The following is a 17,809-nucleotide window of genomic DNA, read 5'->3' as shown; positions in this document are numbered from 1 at the left end:
GCTTGCCAGCAATGCACTGTCCTTTTCACTCCTCTTTCATTGATTTATTTGATTGCTGTTCAAGCATCTATAAAACATTTTCTATGTTATCCAGAGTGTAGTTATAGGCTAAATTCTTAGATTTTAAGCTATATTCATGGCACAAGTTGTGCCTACCATGCCGCCACCTGCCACGTAATTTTCCCCCTAATTCCCCCTAAAACTGTATATGCTTCTACCTAGAACCCTCTATGTGTCTCTTTGTTGTGGCTTTTCTTCATGTACTTTCTTTTGTTTGAGAAATGTGCTTGACAGACTTCCATGCTGTATAATATGAGTTTGACTGGTAATGGAATGGAATGAAGCACAGGCTTCATTCCATTCCATTATGAGCTGGGCAAAACAGGACTAATGAATTGCCAATAATAAGTGAATCAGTGAATGCCTGACTGTCTTATGGAGAGACCTATGCCAGCGAACTTTTCTTGACCACCCCAGTCTGGAGCAGTCTTTGTCTGATTGGCTCATGCTTTATTTGGTCTGATTTTCTCACATTGTCAGAACAGGAAGTGCTTTCTTCCAAGGTCCCCTCTGCCACTTGTAGTGACATTTCCATGGCATTTAGTCTGGTCTGACTACTCTTCCCTTCTCTTCCTGTTCTGTCAACGTCTTGAGAGGTGAACTTTGTCTTGACCCCACTGGGAGATATATTTGACACGCCGGAGTCTCAAACCATTCCATCTTACGTCTTTGATGATCCTTTATACTGTCTGACTTTGCATGTGCATTCAGCTGTCATTGTCAAATGTCAATGCGTCTGATCCATTTTGTCATGTCAGGGTGCAAGAACACATAAAAATAGAAAGGTAAAGAGGAAAGGACTTACTAAAAGCATCAAGGGATGTAGTCTGATGAGAAGGCTGCTGTCCCTTTGTGGATCCATGCCAGTTGCTATCAGAGTGTACTGGAAAGGGACGGTGCATTGACCATGAGCCTGTGAACCAGTGAAACCATCACAACAGGCTGAATAAGCAGGAAGTGACATAATCAAGCTAACGTTAGATCCCTCTACCAGCTGACCAAGTATACATATAGAGCAGATGCTCTCTATTGGAAAATCTTAATTGACCGCCCATGAATGCATGCAACTGGCAAAGACACACAATGTAAAGACCTGAGGGTTAACAATGCGTGATGAATGACATTTTATTGCTTATGTCTGTAAATTGCTTATGTCTGTAAATTGACTATGTGATGATGCTAAAAAAATAATTGCCCGCGCTACAGATGGCTGTATCGGTCCGCTAATACAGGACTAGTAAAGGACCAGTGCATAACTTTTGAGATGTTCTATTATTTAAATATATATTTTTTCAGATTTTTCAGGGGGTGCTGCAGTGCCCTCAGCAGTCCTACTTCCCACGGACATGGAGGGCGGTGCCAGCTTATCTGAAATATTCTGCGAATGTAGATACAAGGTGGTTGGTTCAATTTGCCCCTGATTGAACCTGGAGTAACCCCAGCCAAAGACATAAAGGTTGTTTAGATGTTTTAAATGTTAACCATATTGTTCTTTGGATGAAAAATGCACTTTAATGCAGATTTATGTGGCATGTGGTATGTACAGTAAGGCATAGAGAAATGATTTCTGTCCTTTGATGAAAATCCCTCTAACATAGTCATGTATGCTCAAATATCGTTATTCAGCTTTAATGGTGCATGGTCTGTATGAGTTGACTGAAGAGTTTAGATTGCAGGATATAATGTATATGGAATATCGCTCGGCCTAATTAAAATTAACTTGGTAAACATACTATCCCTTCGGCATCGGAATGAGGTATGTTCCTAAAAGCTGCACTGTAGGACTTAGGGGCTTAACTGTACCCGACACACCGAAAATGTCAACCTTTGGTGATTGATCTTAGAGGAAACAGAGGAAGCTTTTGTGTGTTTAACCACTGGTCAGGTTTTCAGCGTTGATTGATTGGTCTCTCTTTGCAGCCTGAAAGGAAATGTTGGCGCTCGCGCAGGCCGTAATGCGGTCCACATCAATCACGGCCCATGGGCTAGCTCATACAAGACTACAGCGGCTGACATTCGCACAGCAAAGCCCCCAACCTCTTATCAACACACACCGACAGCAAAGAGAACAACGTCGTAGGACAAAGACCGTTTCATCAGGTTGACGTCTCAAAGGACCCTGTGCAAATATAGACCCTCTCTCTCTCTCTCTCTCTCTCTCTCTCTCTCTCTCTCTCTCTCTCTCTCTCTCTCTCTCTCTCTCTCTCTCTCTCTCTCTCTCTGTATGTCCCTCTTTCTCTCCGTTGTGGCTGCACTTTGAGCAGGGATGCGTTCTCTATTAGACAGACTGTCAGTGTTCCTTTGTGCCGTTATAGATCGTCACGTCAAAACAGCCATGACACCTGTCACCCTCTCCCCCTCAGAGAGCGGGGCCTTTTTGAAAGCTATTATACTTTCCTCTGTTCAACTAATTAGCCAACAGTCTCATTATTACTGATACAGGGCCAAGGCGGAATGGGCTTGACCGTGATAGGGTTACCCTAATTTGAAATTAATATCCAATGGCAGGCCACTGCAAGCAACACATAGTAATAAGCTAGACCGTGTTCATTCTAAAGGCTAATTCTCCCCTGGATTTAGATGATGTTGTGGCAGGGCCGGCTCTAGCCTTTTGGCGGCCCTAAGCGATATTTGGTTGGGGGGACCCCACCTCGCGGGAAAACATTTTAATGGCCCACCTCTTGATGGTGGAGATAATTGCAATTCTACACATTTTGCAATGGGGTGTAGAGAAAATCTTGCAGTTTTAAAGGCCCAGTGCAATAAAAAACATGATTTTCCTGTGTTTTATATACAGTGCTGTCAGAAAGTATTCATACCCCTTCAATTATTCCACATTTTGTTGTGTTACTGCCTGAATTCAAAATTGATTAAATATGTTTTAATACACACAGTACCCCACAATGACAAAGTGAAAACATGTTTTTAGAAATGTTTGCTAATGTATTGAAAATGTATTACATAAATATCTAATTTACATAAGTATTCACACCACTGAGTCAAGACTTTGGCAGCGATTACAGCTGTGAGTCTTTCTGGGTAAGTCTCTAATAGCTTTCCACACATGGATTGTGCAACATTTGGCCATTTGTCACGGTTTCGGCCGAGGCTGCTCCTCCTCCTGGTTCGGGCAGGTTTCGGCGGTCGTCGTCCCCGGAGTACTAGCTGCCACCGATCTATGTTTCATGTTCGTTTGGTTTTGTCTTGATGTTGTACACCTGTGTCTAGTTAGTCCTCGTTAGTGTCCTATTTAGTTCTCGTTGTGTGTGTTTGGTGTTGTGTGTGATTGCTCTTCTGTTTTGGTGTTTGAGCTACGTACTTCCCTCCGTTGTTTTGGAGAGGTTTTCGCACATGTTAGTGCGCCGTTTGTTTGACGCCTGTGTGCGCCTGTATTTCGCCTCCGGGCTTATTGTACTTGTTTACTACGTGAATATTTCACTAAAGTATTTTGGACTTAGCTTCTGCGTCCTGCGCTTGATTCCTGCACCACACCCACCTTCAGCACCCCTTGACACCATTATTATTTTCAAAATTCTTCAAGCTCTGCAAATTGGTTGTTGATCATTGCTAGACAACCATTTTCAGGTCTTGCCATAGATTTTAATGTAGATTTAAGTCAAAACTGTAACTCGGCCACTCAGCAACATTCACTGTCTTCTTGGTAAGCAACTCCAGTGTAGATTTGGCCTTGTGTTTTAGGTTATATTCCTGCTGAAAGGTGAATTCATCTGAACCAGGTTTTCCTCTAGGATTTTGCCTGTGCTTAGCTCCATTCTATTTACTTTAAAGAAAGTATCACTGCCTCCTTCTCACAAATGATCCAAAAAATATAAAAATTAAATAAAGTTGGTTCAACACAGTGGCGGGTCATTTTGACACTAGGACAACGGGAGGGCTAACCAACTAATTATTTGCCTACTTTTGAAGTGTTATCGTGTTTCAAATATGAGTTGTCTTGAGGTAGGCTAGTTAGGTAGCTAGCTAGTTATGTAGCTAGCTAACTATTTAGGTAGCTAGCTAGCACATGTCAGCTATGCTAGTGATGATATTGATAATGATTATCAAAATATACATAACCAGCAGTCTATGGTCTAGCTACCGGTATACTCACCACCACTCCAACCACCTATTCCGCAAGATAGGGTCCTTCGGCAAGGCATGCAAACCATAGTTGGTCAATCCATATAAAAAACCTACTCAAGGGTTTTTCTTTATTTTTACTATTTTCTACATTGTATAATAATAGTGAAGACATCAAAACTATGAAATATCACATATGGAATCATGTAGTAACCAAAAAAAGTGTTAAACAAATCAAAATATATTTTAGATTTTATATTCCTCAAATAGCCACCATTTGCCTTGATGACAGCTTTGCACATTCTGTCATCAAGGCAAAGGGTGGCTATTTGAAGAATCTCAAATATAAAATATATTTTGATTTGTTTAACACTTTTTTGGTTACTACATGATTCAGTATGTGGTATTTCATAGTTTTGATGTCTTCACTATTACAGTGTAGAAAATAGTAAAAAATAAAGAAAAATCTTGAATGAGTAGGTGTTCTAAAACTTTTAACCAGTAGTGTAGCTATTTTCAGTCTCAAACTGCTGTAACCTTTGAACATGTTTGTGGGCGATGAAACAGCGGAGCGCCATTTAATGAAGGGAAGCGAAGTGGGTGGAGGGTTGATTGGCATGTGGAGCTTGGCATTAGCGGGCATGATTTGTTGACCTTATTGAAATCCAAACCCAACCTTAATTTACTCGTTGTGAAGGACTGAGGTTACAAACTCTCTTTTAGATGAACAAAATGCCAGCAAGCTAACATTTTCTAGCTATCTAATGGTACGCTTTAACTTGCAATGAAAACAGCTTTCTGACAAAAATAGAAACTTATAATATCTCAAAATGTAGCTAGACTCTTGCCCGTACACATGGATGAATGCTGGTGTTCCCGTTGTGTCAAGTCACTCCGGTTCACACTGACCGTGTGCAGTCCATCACAACTTTTTCCCACTGATCTTTGTCGATTATGCCTGCTAAATTTAGGGCAGCAATGTTGTTGAGAGCAGTAGCAACACTTTTGCAATTCTCCATGGCTAACATATCTTTCAAAAAAGCCACAGTGGCAAGGATTATCTACACATACTGAACAGCTCATGTTATAGACAGAAACATGCTACATGGCAGACCAATCCGAACTCATCTCTCGGCATGTCCAGCCCATCCATTATCTCAGCCAATCATGGCAAGTGGGAAGGTTCCTGTCATTTTCCGTTGCGAAACCAACTAGGCTAGTAATTTAACAATCGTATTTTGTATTTAAAGATGGCATACACGTTTGTTATTAAGGAACATGAAAGTTCATGTTCCAGAAGGCATTTCTGCCAAAAAACACATTTAGATAAAAAATTTAAATTACGTTCAAATACCTCTCCTGTGAAGTAGCTTCCTAAAATGGGTTACATTTGTCTACATAGATCATAAAGTAAAATAGATCTAAAACAACTGTAATTTATATTTATAATCCCGTTAAACAGTGCCTTGTAAAAGTATTCATCCCCCTTGGCGTATTTCCTATTTTGTTGCATTACAACCTGTAATTTAAATTGATCTTTACTTGGATTTCATGTAATGGACATACTAAAAATAGTCCAAATTGGTGAAGTGAAATGAAAAAAATAACTGGAAAGGTAGTGTGTGCATACGTATTCACCCCCTTTGCTATGAAGCCCCTAAATAAGATCTGGTGCAACCAATTACCTTCAGAAGTCACATAATTAGTTAAAGAAATTCCACCTGTGTGCAATCTAAGTGTCATATGATCTCAGTATATATACACCTGTTCTGAAAGGCCCCAGAGTCTGTAACACCACTAATCAAGGGGCACCACCAAGCAAGCGGCACCATGAAGACCAAGGAGCTCTCCAAACAGGTCAGGGACAAAGTTGTGGAGAAGTACAGATCAGGGTTGGGTTATTTAAAAAAAATCAGAAACTTTGAACATCCCATGGAGCACCATTAAATCCAATATTTAAAAAATTGAAAGAATATTGCACCACAACAAACCTGCCAAGAGAGGGCCGCCCACCAAAACTCACGGACCAGGCAAGGAGGGCATTAATCAGAGAGGCAACAAAGAGAACAAAGATAACCCTGAAGGAGCTGCAAAGCTCCACAGCGGAGATTGGAGTATCTGTCCATAGGACCACTTTAAGCCATACACTCCACAGAGCTGGGCTTTACGGAAGAGTTGCCAGAAAAAAAGCCATTGCTTAAAGATAAAAATAAGCAAACACCTTTAGTGTTCGCCAAAAGGCATGTGGGAGACTCCCCAAACATATGGAAGAAGGTACTTTGGTCAGATAAGACTAAAATTGAGCTTTTTGGCCATCAAGGAAAACACTATGTCTGGTGCAAACCCAACGCCTCTCATCACCTCGAGACCACCATCCCCACAGTGAAGCATGGTGGTGGCAGCATCATGCTGTGGGGATGTTGAAGGAATGATGGATGCGCTAAATACAGGGAAATCCTTGAGGGAAACCTGTTTCAGTCTTCCAGAGATTTGAGACTGGGACGGAGATTCACCTTCCAGCAGGACAATGACCCTAAGCATACCGCTAGATGTGCCAAGCTTATGGAGACATACCCCAAGAGACTTGCAGCTGTAATTGCTGCAAAAGGTGGCTCTACAAAGTATTGACTTTGGGGGTGAATAGTTATGCACGCTCAAGTTCTGTTTTTTGTCTTATTTCTTGTTTGTTTCACAATAAAACATATTTTCATCTTCAAAGTGGTAGGCATGTTGTGTAAATCAAATGATACAAACCCCCAAAAAACTCCATTTGAGTTCCAGGTTGTAAGGCAACAAAATAGGACAAATGCCAATGGGGGTGAATACTTTCGCATGCCACTGTACAAACGGACTACTCATTTACCTAGCTCTTATCAATAGTTGTTAACAATGTGTAAATTATATTGCATAGAGAATGCAGTTATTTCTATTGGGATTTTTTTGTGTGATGTTTTTCCACTTCGAACCGACAGGTTGCTCAACCTTATTAATCGTTTCCTCGTTCGTAAAGGTGGTGGAATTATGAGGGAATTAAGTCAAGGTCAGAATAAGACATATCGGTAGACACACCATTAATTTTATCTCCATCCCAAACACTTACCTTGCTGGCACTGGCTTTTCCTCATGTGTAAATTCAAGATCAGAATACGCATAGAGAGAAAAATGCATAAACTTTTAATAAAGTTCAATTTACACGTGTAACTCGGGTCTGCATTCCCCCCTCAGAGATTAAATTGTAGCAAAAGTGAATCTTAAAAATAAAAGAGGCTCAGGTAAATAGCGAGCATGTTAATTGTCCAAGTTATTAATCATCATCAACCAAGACAGACATGGCACTCTGTCCTTTCAAATAAATATATATTGAGATTTCAGCATTGCTTACTTAAAGGACAATTTTGCTTTTTTACAATCAAATCTCTGTTTTTGATGGAAATGGCTTGTTATAGGAGGGGCCAGATTCTTTTTTTGCGATTTCACTTGTTTTTGAGAAACTTTCCTCATCCTAGTTGTGCAGTATATGGGCTCTGACAAAACATGAAGAAAGGCTCCAAAAACACCCAATTACGTCTTTTTAGGAACTGAAAATCTCTCAGGATATAGTGATGCAGGTCTTTAGATGTTGTACACAGGAAATTGTGTCATTCACTTTATCCAGAACATTATTCTATTTTGTTGCGACTCGAGCGATACCACTCCGTTGACACGGAGCAGCAGGTGACACGGAGAATAAAATAGCTGGATAGGGAAAACAGCTCTAGTTTCACAAAATGGAATATAACGTTGCAGATAAAGTTCGGAATGACACAATTTCATGTGTACAACATAAAGACATGCATCACTATACTGAGAGGGTTTCCGTTTCTAAAATTACGTTTTTTTTGTTGTTGCATTTGTTCATGCTTTTTCAGAGCCCACGTACTGCACAACGAGGATGAGGAAGTGAATCCGTGGTTGGGGTAAGTTTTAAGAAAAACTTACGGTCCCCTCTATAACATGCCATTTATATCAGAAATAGAGATTTGGTTGTAAAAAAGCAATCTTCTTATAATGGCAAAACACCCTTTTCACAATGATGACCCTGTTTTGTCTCCTTCCATTTGTTTTTTCTACACTCAGGACCTTGCCATCCGAACCCATGCCACAACAGAGGAATATGTGAAATCAGTGAAACCTACAGAGGCGACACGTTCATAGGTTACGCCTGCAAGTGTCCAACCGGCTTCAACGGGATCCACTGCCAACACAGTAAGTTGGATGATCATCATTATACCTCATAGCTACCGGTGCTAACATTTCTAGGCAAGAAATTCAAATGAAGAAAGAGAGAAGTAGAGATCTTAGAGAAATATACACATTCTGCCCTTCATATAAATACTTGCCACTGGTTAATACTAGAACCACTAAAGCAGTCATTTTGACTGCTCATTATTTTTATCTCATACCCCCCTCCATCCTTGACTTTTCATAAATACGTATATATAACACACTGCCCTTGTTAGAATCGTAATATCACAAACAGAACTGGAGTTATAACCAGTTTTAGGAGGGCATGTCATTTTTTTGAATGGTTTCCCCCGTTGCCCCTCCTCCCAACAGTAGGGCCTGCTCGGCTCCTTCTTACGACAGTTGAAAGTACAGTACCCAGTTGAAAATCCCCCCCGACAATTGCCTCGAAACTGAACCGACACTAATTTCACACATATAACAAAGGATGAAATAAATTAAGTAAAGTATGATGGGAAAAATGGTTGAGTTGATGAGCGAGGGTAAGCGAAATAAGCATAATTACAGCGAGGGGAAAAAGTATTTGATCCCCTGCTGATTCTGTAGGTTTGCCCACTGACAAAGAAATGATCAGTCTATAAATTTAATGCTATGTTTATTTGAACAGTGAGAGACAGAATAACAACAAAAAAATCCAGAAAAACACATGTCAAAAATGTTATGAATTGATTTGCATTTTAATGAGGGAAATAAGTATTTGACCCCCTCTCAATCAGAAAGATTTCTTGCTCCCAGGTGTCTTATATACAGGTAACGAGCTGAGATTAGGAGCACACTCTTAAAGGGAGTGCTCCTAATCTCAGCTTGTTACCGATATAAAAGACACCTGTCCACAGAAGCAATCAATCAATCAGATTCCAAACTCTCCACCATGGCCAAGACCAAAGAGCTCTCCAAGGATGTCAGGGACAAGATTGTAGACCTACACAAGGCTAGAATGGGCTACAAGACCATCGCCAAGCAGCTTGGTAAGAAGGTGACAACAGTTGGAGTGATTATTTGCAAATGGAAGAAACACAAAAGAACTGTCAATCTCCCTCGGCCTGGGGCTCCATGCAAGATCTCACCTCATGGAGTTGCAATGATCATGAGAACGGTGAGGAATCAGCCCAGAACTACACGGGAGGATCTTGTCAATGATCTCAAGCCATTTTTTCACTGCACTGTCATTGGCGAACAAGTTGCTTGCAAAGAAAACAAGTCTGACCGGCACCATGAACAAAGTGAGACGGGAGCTCCCTCCCTCCCTCTGCGTAGAATAAGGCACCTCCATAGCCATTGTACTCCACAACGGTGCTGAAGAATGACAAGACAACAGGACACAATCAAGAGAAAACCAGATACTATTACGCACTACAACCAAACAAAGGTAGTCAAAGTGTGTCAAGCAAGTGAAAGTTACGAAAATTGTGTCAAGTGTTAGGACAAGGGATAACAGCTAAATGAAATCCAACTGATGCCATTGCGTGAAGATGCACACAAGCACAAGCTGACAATAATTGACTATTTTTGACTGCTGTCGTATCAACATATATTTATTATAATGCCATTATTGCTTTTGTGCCCAGTTTCACTATTTATCAAGGCCACTAGGCGCTTATACTGATGTTTTCGCATTTTGACCACAGGTCTTTTGATCGTGCTTCTTGGTGGTTGGGGTATTTTTTATTTTATTTTGTAGTTATAAAAATAAGCTCTTACCATGTTCCAATGCATTTGCTTTCTGTTTCATAGTTGTAACAAAGGCACTCCACTAATAAAATGTATTAAGGGTCGGACCCTTTTTTAAAATGTTTGCCTAAAATGACATACCCAAATCGAACTGCCTGTAGCTCAGGACCTGAAACAAGGATATGCATATTATTGATACCATTTTAAAGGAAACACGTTGAAGGTTGTGGAAATGTGAAATTAATGTAGGTGAATATAACACATTAGATCTGGTAAAAGATAATACAAACAAAACAACATGCGTTTTCTATTCATTTTTTTGTTCCATCATCTTTGAAATGCAAGACAAAGACCACAAAATAATATTGCAGTTTAGGCACAATTTAGATGTTGGCCACTATATGGAAGCAGTTTGTGTGCAAAGTTTCAGATTGATCCAGTGAAGCATTGCAATACTGGACTATTTCGTATCAAGTCTGCCCAAATGTGCCGAATTGGTCAATTGATACATTTTCAAGGACATAACTATAGAGAACATACAAAAATGATATGGTAATACAAACTGTAAGTTTACACACTCCCAGGAATGTCATAGATGGCCGGGTGGGCTGGGTGTGGAGCCAGAGGCAGCAGGGGTTCAAACTGTAGAACCCAGTTCCTACATTTGAATATAAAAATGGATTTTATTAAACAAAACAAATTCACATTTTATCTCTGGGACCCTTAGGATGACAAATCAGAGCAAGATTACTGAATGTAAGTTTCATTATTTACCTTCAGATGTGAACATATCAAACCAGTTGCCGTGATAAGTTTGTTGTTGTTGTGGACTTTCTTCAAACAATAGAATGGTATTTTTTCACTGTAATAGCTACTGTAAATTGGACAGTGCAGTTAGATTAACGAGAATGTAAGCTTTCTTCCCATATAAGACGGGACACCGATCCTGCAGAGGTTAAAAAACATTTTTTTGTTTTTTTTGTTTTTACAAATAGCCTACGGTAACATAAACTAATAAAAATGGTATTGTGTTATTTGAAATAAAATACAAATCGTATTCTAATGTTACCCAAGGCCTTCATGAACACAACCAAATTATTATTTTTGCTATAGCATATATGCAATATATTAATTACACTGTTAGAATGTTGCAGTCAGAATGACTGCTCATTAGCTTGGAGGGGGTCCATCGATGCCCAGCGGTTCTAGTGTTAAATGCTCACCTGTCATGTCAATTGGAGAGGTTAGAGAAAACAAATGATAGCCCTTTATAGAAAATTGGTGATGCGATTAGGGTTGATCGATGTCAACCTTTGTCCAATTGTGATTGTGTAGTCATAAAACATAGTATAATATAAACCAGTGGTTCCATAACGTTTTTGGTTACAGTACCACAAACTGAATTTTTCTCTACCCGGAGTACCCCTGAAGAACCCCCTCATGTACATTTGTGACCGACAAACTCGATTCGGTCTTATGTAGCAAAATTTGAAATTGTGTTTTTTTTACATTGGATAAAAGTAGAGACTCAGAGCTAGAAAAATGCCTGTCATACACTACAGTTGAGGAACAATGGGAAAGTAATTCTGCTTTGAAAGTTGATAAACTTGTAACCTCACTTTTGAGAAAATGTCCTTTGAATGGTTTGGTACACCTACTGGAGAGCACTGCTTTGTCTACACCCATTCAGCATCGTTCACACCCTCTTAAGCTTTAGCCCCACCCATCTCTTAAAGGGTTGATCCGAGCATTCTGTACTAACAACAGCAGTCAAGCACCCAAGCTAACTGGCTAACCGTTGGCTAGCTTGCTAGCTACTTCCAGACACAAATGAGAGAACAGCTGACTCTGACCATTTTACTCGCCCTAGCAGAGCTGGTTAGGCTGTTTTTATGTTATCCAGAGTGTTGGTGACTGCAACTGTGCTGCTGGCAACAATTTAATTATGCTTTTTTGCCAACATTTACTGACACCGGCCATATTCAACGGGTGTTGAGCGTTCGTAAATTCGTCAGTTAATCTGCGAATTTACCAGCTACGTCTATCAACAGCTGTCATGTCGCAGTGACATCATGAACATTCTATTGAAATGGATACTTGCATAGTGTAGTCTTTTGTTAAGACATGTAGCTAGCTAGCTAAACAATTAACCATAATCCCAACTCATGAATCTGCAGGTAGCTAACCAACCAGGTTCAATGTTAGCTAGATAACATTAGGCTATAACTAGCAAAGCAAATGGATCTGAGATACGAATAATATTACTACACAGATCATACACGTAGCTAGCTCGACTTTGTTACCCGTATACATGGATGGACGCTTCTCCCTCTCTGTCACGGATGCCATGGTTGCCCTTACTTTGAAGATGTAATCCGGAGACAGGCATTTTCTCCATCTCCTTAGCTATCATACTCTAATACTCCACTGATTTCAAAACTCGGTTCTCCAGAAAGTGGAGAGCACTTATGCAGTTATACTAGCGATATATTTAAAAAAAAAGCCACGTTAGACAGGATTCCCTACACATACTGAACAGCTCAAATAGACAGAAGCGTGCTACATGGCAGACCAATCTGAACTCATCTCTCTCGTGTCTGTGTTGTACCCACATGATGGAGCAAATAGACAGTCAATTGATGAGGAACGAGCTGTCTTGCCATAGTGAGTTAGTTTATGAATCATGAGCTGGAAAGAAGCAAAGTCTACTGCCTTCAGAAATGGATAATAATAGCTTTATTTGCCTCATCCTCCTCTCTTAATATTGTTTGTTCAATCTCTCATAAAGCCTATGCCTAGGTCTATAGACTACTTTCATTCTTGTTCTTTTTGAAGCGGCACCTTAGGACAACACCTTCTTAGGCTATTCGAATATGTGGGAAATAGGTTACTGTTCATCATTTTAATTTGTCTTAAAGCTTGATGATAGGTCTAGTAGGAGGACTGGCCATTTGGTTTTGACATGGAGGGATTTCTCCGGCCCTCACAGATAATTTCCTTCTTAATAAGATTGAATTTGATTAAACTTAACATTAGATTTTTCTATAGGCTTTTGATATTGTTTGTTCCCTCTCATTATTAGTCGTCTGGCTACCATACATTTTTAGGCCATTCAGACAACTTTTTGAGATGGAACCCCATTAGATAATTCATTGTTTGATCAGGAGAAAGGCATGCATAAAATGATGAAAGCGTAGCCTAGCACAAAGTCATATTCATAGCCTATCGAATGGAGAGAAAAGGGAATATAACCTTTTTTTTTTTTTAAACAGCTAGACACAAATAGATAAGGAGTGTCCGTTATATAAAAAAAATCCAAATTTATGAGCATTAATATGGAGTTGGTCCCCCCTTTGCTGCTATAACACCCTCCACTATTCTGGAAAGGCATTCCACTAGATGTTGCAACATTGCAGCGGGGACTTGCTTCCATTCAGCTACAAGAGCATTAGTGAGGTTGGGCACTGATGTTGGATGTTGGGCGATTAGGCCTGGCTCACAGTCAGCGTTCCAATTCATCCCAAAGACGTTCGATGTGGTTGAGGTCAGGGCTCTGTGCAGGCCAGTCAAGTTCTTCCACACCGGTCTCAACAAACCATTTCTGTATGGACCTCGGTTTGTGCACGGGGACATTGTCATGCTGAAACAGGAAAGGGCCTTCCGCAAACTTTGACACAAAGTTGGAAGCACAGTATCGTCTAGAATGACATTGTACTGTATGCTGTAGCGTTAAGATTTCCCTTCACAGGAACCAAGGGGCCTAGCCAGAACCATGAAAAACAGCCCCAGACCATTATTCATCCTCCACCAAACTTTACAGTTGGCACTATGCATTGGGGCAGGTAGTGCTCTCCTGGCATCAGCCAAACCCAGATTTGTCCGTTGGACTGCCATATGGTGAAATGTGAATCGTCACTCCAGAGAACGCGTTTCCATTGCTCCAGAGTCCAATGGCGGCGAGCTTTACACCACTCCAGCCGACACTTGGCATTGCGCATGGTGATCTTAGGCTTTTGTGCGGCTGCTCGGCCATGGAAACCCATTTCATGAAGCTCCCGACGAACAGTTATTGTGCTGTTTCCAGAGGCTGTTTGGAACCGAGGACAGACGATTTTTACGCGCTTCAGCACTCGACGGTCCCATTCTGTGAGCTTGTGTGGCCTACCACTTCGCGGTTGAGTTGTTGTTGCTCCTAGACGTTTCCACTTCACAATAACAACACTTATAGTTGACTGGGGCAGCTCCAGCAGGGCAGAAATTTGACAAACTGACTTGTTGGAAAGGTGGCATGATGGTGCCATGTTGAAAGTCACTGAGCTCTTCAGTAAAGCCATTCACCTGTCAGCAAAGCGTGTGGCTGAAATAGCCGAATCCACTAATTTGAAGGGGTGTCCACATACTTGTGCATATATAGTGTAGGTTTAGGCTATAAGGCCCATGCATCCGACAGAGAGAGAGAGAGATACAATATTTTCTGACTGGACATTTTGCACTGCTTTGGTGGAATTCTCCGCTCTGTCTAGCCTACATTAATCTCTTGCGTTCTGTGTATAATATATTTATTGAAATAGGCTTTAGCAAATAGGAATAGGCAAATTACTCAGAATGTCACTGGTGTGCTGCCCTGCTGTGTTCGTTCTTCAGCCTACTGTTCGGCGCCAGTCAAGTTCAAATACCATCGTCTGTCACATCACGATGTCATCAACATCGACGATGGCTGTCAATCATCGTCGATAGACTATACTATCGTAATATCGCCCAACCCTAGATGCGATGACAACATGAAGTTGTGTTTCAAGCAAAGCTGTGTTTAACTTGAAAGCAAAATGATAGGACAGTGTGTCAGGTACAGAAAAGAAAAGTGCTGAATTTGCTTTCCTTTGTAGAGTATGCACTTAAAAAGGTTAGTGTTAGAACATGTGTGTTGTTACACATTTACATTTTCGTCATTTAGCAGACGCTCTTATCCAGAGCGACTTACAGGAGCAATTAGGGTTAAGTGCCTTGCTCAAGGGCACATCGACAGATTTTTCACGTAGTTACCTCGGGGATTAGAACCAGCGACCTTTCGGTTACTGGCACAACACTCTTAACCACTAAGCAACCTGCCGCCCACAACGTGATGTATTACCTTGAATGGGAGTTGGTGTTACTGCATCTTGTGTGTTTGTGTGTGTGTGTGTGTGAGTGCGTGGACATTTCCTTAAAAAAGTTTGATAATGAAGCTCTACATTGTATTGACAAATCCCCACACTGAAACCTGCTTTTGAGTCTTTTCTTCTGAGGGTTGGCCATTTTATTGGATGAATCAAAGCACACACAACCACTGTTTACAGGGGATTGTCAAAACACGTTCATCTGTGTTTTTATATTGCACAAAACCAACACAAAGCCATGGCAACAATGTGAATAGGTCAACATGAGAGCAACATGTAGTCATACAAATGCATGCGAAAGTATTCACCCCCCTTGGCATTTTTCCTATTTTGTTGCCTTACAACCTGGAATTAAAATGGATTTTTTGGAAGGTTTGTATCATTTGATTTGCACAACACTTTGAAAATGCAAAATATTTTTTGGGGTGAAACAAACAAGAAATAAGACAAAAAAAACTGCTATCTTGAGCGTGCATAATTATTCACCCCCCAAAGCCAATACTTTGTAGAGCCACCTTTTGCAGCAATTACAGCTGCAAGTCTCTTGGGGTATGTCTCTATAAGCTTGGCACATCTAGCCACTGGGATTTTTGCCCATTCTTCAAGGCAAAACTGCTCCAGCTCCTTCAAGTTGGATGGGTTCCGCTGGTGTACAGCAATCTTTAAATCATACTACAGATTCTCAATTGGATTGAGGTCTGGACTTTGACTAGGCCATTCCAAGACATTGAAATGTTTCCTGTTAAACCACTCAAGTGTTGCTTTAGCAGTATGCTTAGGGGTCATTGTCCTGCTGGAAGGACAACCTCCGTCCCAGTCTCAAATCTCTGGAAGACTGAAACAGGTTTCCCTCAAGAATTTCCCTGTATTTAGGGCCATCCATCATTCCTTCAATTCTGACCAGTTTCCCAGTCCCTGCCGATGGAAAAACATCCCCACAGCATGATGCTGCCACCACCATGCTTCACTGTGGGGATGGTGTTCTCGAGGTGATGAGAGGTGGTTGGTTTGCGCCAGACATAGCGTATTCCTTGATGGCCAAAAAGCTCAATTATAGTCTCATCTGACCAGAGTACCTTCTTTCATATGTTTGGGGAGTCTCCCACATGCCTTTTGGCGAACACCAAACGTGTTTGCTTATTTTCTTCTTCAAGCAATGGCTTTTTTTCTGGCCACTCTTCCGTAAAGCCCAGCTCTGTGGAGTGTCCGGCTTAAAGTGGTCCTATGGTGTCACGCGACGTGTATGCGGTCAGCGAAGTCAAACGCAGGACACAGAGCGGCTGGCAACGTACTTTTAGTGAACACAGTAATTAACGTTCAAAAACAACAAACCTCCAAACAGGGAGGAAAACACAAATACCCGTAATACAAAGCAACTGCCGAAATGACAAAGAACAATCACACACAATAACCAATGAGAGACAGGGGGTAATATAGGGAATACAATCCAACATAATGGGAAACAGGTGTAAACAATAAAGACCAAACAAGACAAACATCGAAACATCGATCGGCAGTAGCTAGTACTCCGGGGACGACGAACGCCGAAGCCTGCCCGAGCAAGGAGGAGGAGCAGCCTCGGCTGAATCCGTGACAGTACCCCCCTGACGCGCAACTCCAGCCGTGCGCCGACCCCGGCCTCGGGGAGGGCCAGGAGGACGCGGAGCAGGGCGAGTCGGATGACTCCGGTGGAAATCCCTCAACAGGGAGGGATCTAGGATGTCCCTCCTAGGGACCCAGCACCGTTCCTCCGGACCGTACCCCTCCCACTCCACGAGATACTGCACACCCCCCATCCGATGCCTCGAATCCAAGATGGAACAGAGTGAGTACGCCGGAGCCCCCTCGATGTCTAGTGGGGTCGGAGGAGCCTCTCGTACCTCATTCTCCTGGAGTGGACCAGCTACCACCGGCCTGCGGTGGCGATCGGCGCTCGCCTTTTGCCGTCTGATAGCCCGCTGCAGATGGACATGCGCAGCGTTCCATGTTTCCTCCGAGCGCCGAAACCACTCATCCACTGCAGGGGCTTCGATCTGGCTCTGATGCCAGGGTGCCAGGACCGGCTGATAACCCAGCACACACTGAAAAGGCGTAAGATTAGTGGAGGAGTGGCGGAGTGAGTTTTGGGCTATCTCTGCCCAGGGGATATACCCCGACCACTCCTCCTGCCGGTCCTGGCAATAGGACCTCAGAAACCTACCCACATCCTGGTTTACTCTCTCCACCTGCCCATTACTCTCAGGGTGAAAACCAGAGGTAAGGCTAATCGAGACACCCAGACGTTCCATAAATGCCCTCCAGACTCTAGAGGTGAACTGGGGACCCCGATCAGACACTATATCCTCAGGCACCCCGTAGTGCCGGAAGACGTGAGTAAACAGGGCGTCGGCCATTTGTAGGGCTGTAGGGAGACCTGGCATAGGAATGAGACGGCAGGCCTTAGAAAACCGATCCACAACGACCAAGATCGTGGTGTTCCCCTGGCAGGGGGGAAGGTCCGTGACAAAATCCACCGATAGGTGAGACCACGGCCGTTGTGGAATGGGTAGGGGTTGTAA

The 17,809-nt window shown here is 42.0% G+C and overlaps 1 protein-coding gene across 3 annotated transcripts in view; it reads left to right on the top strand.

The window, feature by feature from the left end:
* Positions 1-17,809, top strand: part of LOC121550311 (EGF-like repeat and discoidin I-like domain-containing protein 3) — a 301,126-nt gene that overhangs the window by 105,134 nt on the left and 178,183 nt on the right. For all 3 annotated transcript variants that reach the window (XM_041862526.2, XM_041862525.2, XM_041862527.2), the window contains one exon: positions 8,257-8,385. In XM_041862526.2, the coding sequence (XP_041718460.1) occupies positions 8,257-8,385 (129 nt within the window). The remainder of the gene's footprint in view (positions 1-8,256; positions 8,386-17,809) is intronic.

This window comes from Coregonus clupeaformis, chromosome 18, assembly GCF_020615455.1.
Source record: "Coregonus clupeaformis isolate EN_2021a chromosome 18, ASM2061545v1, whole genome shotgun sequence".
Lineage (NCBI taxonomy): Eukaryota > Metazoa > Chordata > Actinopteri > Salmoniformes > Salmonidae > Coregonus > Coregonus clupeaformis.
Note: the sequence above shows the minus strand (reverse complement) of the source record. Positions and strands in the feature narration are given on the sequence as shown.